At 41.7% G+C, this 2,019-nt stretch overlaps 1 protein-coding gene across 2 annotated transcripts in view; it reads left to right on the top strand.

The window, feature by feature from the left end:
• The window catches only part of TP53BP2 (tumor protein p53 binding protein 2), a 65,171-nt gene that overhangs the window by 49,172 nt on the left and 13,980 nt on the right, over positions 1-2,019 (top strand). For both annotated transcript variants that reach the window (XM_019549531.1, XM_019549530.1), the window contains exon 13: positions 417-1,198. In XM_019549531.1, the coding sequence (XP_019405076.1) occupies positions 417-1,198 (782 nt within the window). The remainder of the gene's footprint in view (positions 1-416; positions 1,199-2,019) is intronic.

The following is a 2,019-nucleotide window of genomic DNA, read 5'->3' as shown; positions in this document are numbered from 1 at the left end:
CTTCTGTCTGAAATATAGCATGTCCTGTGGGAACTGTAGTGTGCATATAGCTGTCCTTGGGGAGTCAAGTTTGTTATAATTGTAAGTAGTAGTCGGAAGATGTAGATATACATTTTCCAAATTTATGAAGTGCACAGTATTAATACTGTTTTTTTTTTTTTTTTTTTTTTTTTTTTTTTTAGAAGTTAAGTGTGTAATAAAAATCTGAATTTGACCTTTCCTTGAAGCCTCTAAAACAATCCTTCTGTGTTCAAGTGCAAGCATTATCTTACAACTATTGGATAAGACTAGTTTTTGGCAGGTCCAAGTGGATACAATTACTCTGTCTCCTCCCTGCAGTAGATAGATCGGGTCACATTTCTGTTTGGTTTGTTGACCAGATATTTACCACTTTCTTTCTCTGAATTGCTCACTAGTGTATGGCAAGCCTGTGATGGCTGGACCTGGTGCACAAAATCAGCCACAGCAGACTGAGAACATCTATTCAGCCAGCCAGGCCAAGCCAGGCAGTCCAGAGCCTGAAACGGAAACAACGTCTGCTGCTCTTGAAAACCATGAAACGGAAAGAATTCCCCGCCCACTCAGCCCCACCAAACTGCTGCCCTTTTTGTCCAACCCTTACCGAAATCAGAGTGATGCTGACTTGGAGGCCCTGAGGAAGAAGCTATCTAATGCACCGAGGCCATTGAAGAAGCGTAGCTCCATTACTGAGCCAGAAGGTCCAAATGGGCCTAATATTCAGAAGCTTTTGTATCAGAGAACTACTCTGGCTGCCATGGAGACCATCTGTACCCCATCACACCCTTCTAAGCAAACCACAGTTGCGGTTAGTCCTGAAAGCCCAACAGAAATCCAGAACCCTTATCTAAGCACAGAATTGGAGAAAGAAGCGGTTCCTTCCACACCTGAACCGGTCAATATTGAGGAAACAGAAAACAAGAGCAAAGATCAGAATGAGGTGGCTGTGCCTTCAGCCAGCCTTGATGCCCTGTCCGAGGGAGTGTTGGACAGCAATGCACTTTTGCAACCAGAAATGGAAGAACCCAGTGTAGAGGCATCACTGCCTCTAGAAATATACATGGAGGAATATCCTCCATACCCACCGCCACCTTACCCATCTGGAGAGCCAGAGGCATTGGGGGAGGACCCATTCAGTATGCAACCCCCTGAAGTTACTGGCCAATTTGCCTTACCTCCTGTAAGTATCAGCGCCTGTCAGTAGTCTGAGACTTGATTATGTTTTGGTTTTCCCAATTGAATCTGTACCTGTTGCTACATACTGACCTATAGAGATTTCCAGTCAGTACAGTAGAGTAGTTGCTTAACAAGCTAGAGGCACTTCTCTGTAGATGTCCTATTGCTATTCTGTTTTTTTGCGAAACTACTGTGGTTGAGTTGCATGGAATAGGGCAGAGCAAATCTGTAGTAACGTCTTTTTACAGTTTATAGAAAGGCCTCTTTCAGCCTGAGCCTTATTTCCCCCATGTTGATCAAGCCTAATTTCTTCCTGAGGTAACAAAATTTGATTTAGAAATGGGCAATGCTTTTTGAAATCCCTATTTACATTGTTGATAGTAGATGAAGACTTAATATTCCTAGTTATGAATTATATTGAGTATTCATCATGCACTATCCAAGCAACTTTGTGTATCAATCCACTCTTTCAGTTGAGAAACTTATTTTAAAATGGCCATCAACTACTCGCATTCATTTTACTGAAATATGTAGTTGTTTGATTATCTGCAACTTGAATTTTAAGTCGTAGCCCCTCATCAGTGTTAATTTAGAGCAAGATAGAGACTGTTTGGTTTACTGGGCCACTTAAAGCGCCAAAATAAACTGAAATGAAGTGAGATGACAAAACATACCATCTGAGCACTGGTTTAGAACAGAAATATTTGAATGTTTGCAGTCTCTTAAAACTTCCTTGGGACCTGTGCACAGACCTTGTCAGTGTCATAAGTGTGAATATTTCAAGTCATTTTAATGCAGAGGACCCAACAGCTTTCACTAAGGTTC

The sequence above is a fragment of the Crocodylus porosus genome, unplaced genomic scaffold, assembly GCF_001723895.1.
Source record: "Crocodylus porosus isolate Cpor-Errol unplaced genomic scaffold, CroPor_comp1, whole genome shotgun sequence".
NCBI lineage: Eukaryota > Metazoa > Chordata > Crocodylia > Crocodylidae > Crocodylus > Crocodylus porosus.
Note: the sequence above shows the minus strand (reverse complement) of the source record. Positions and strands in the feature narration are given on the sequence as shown.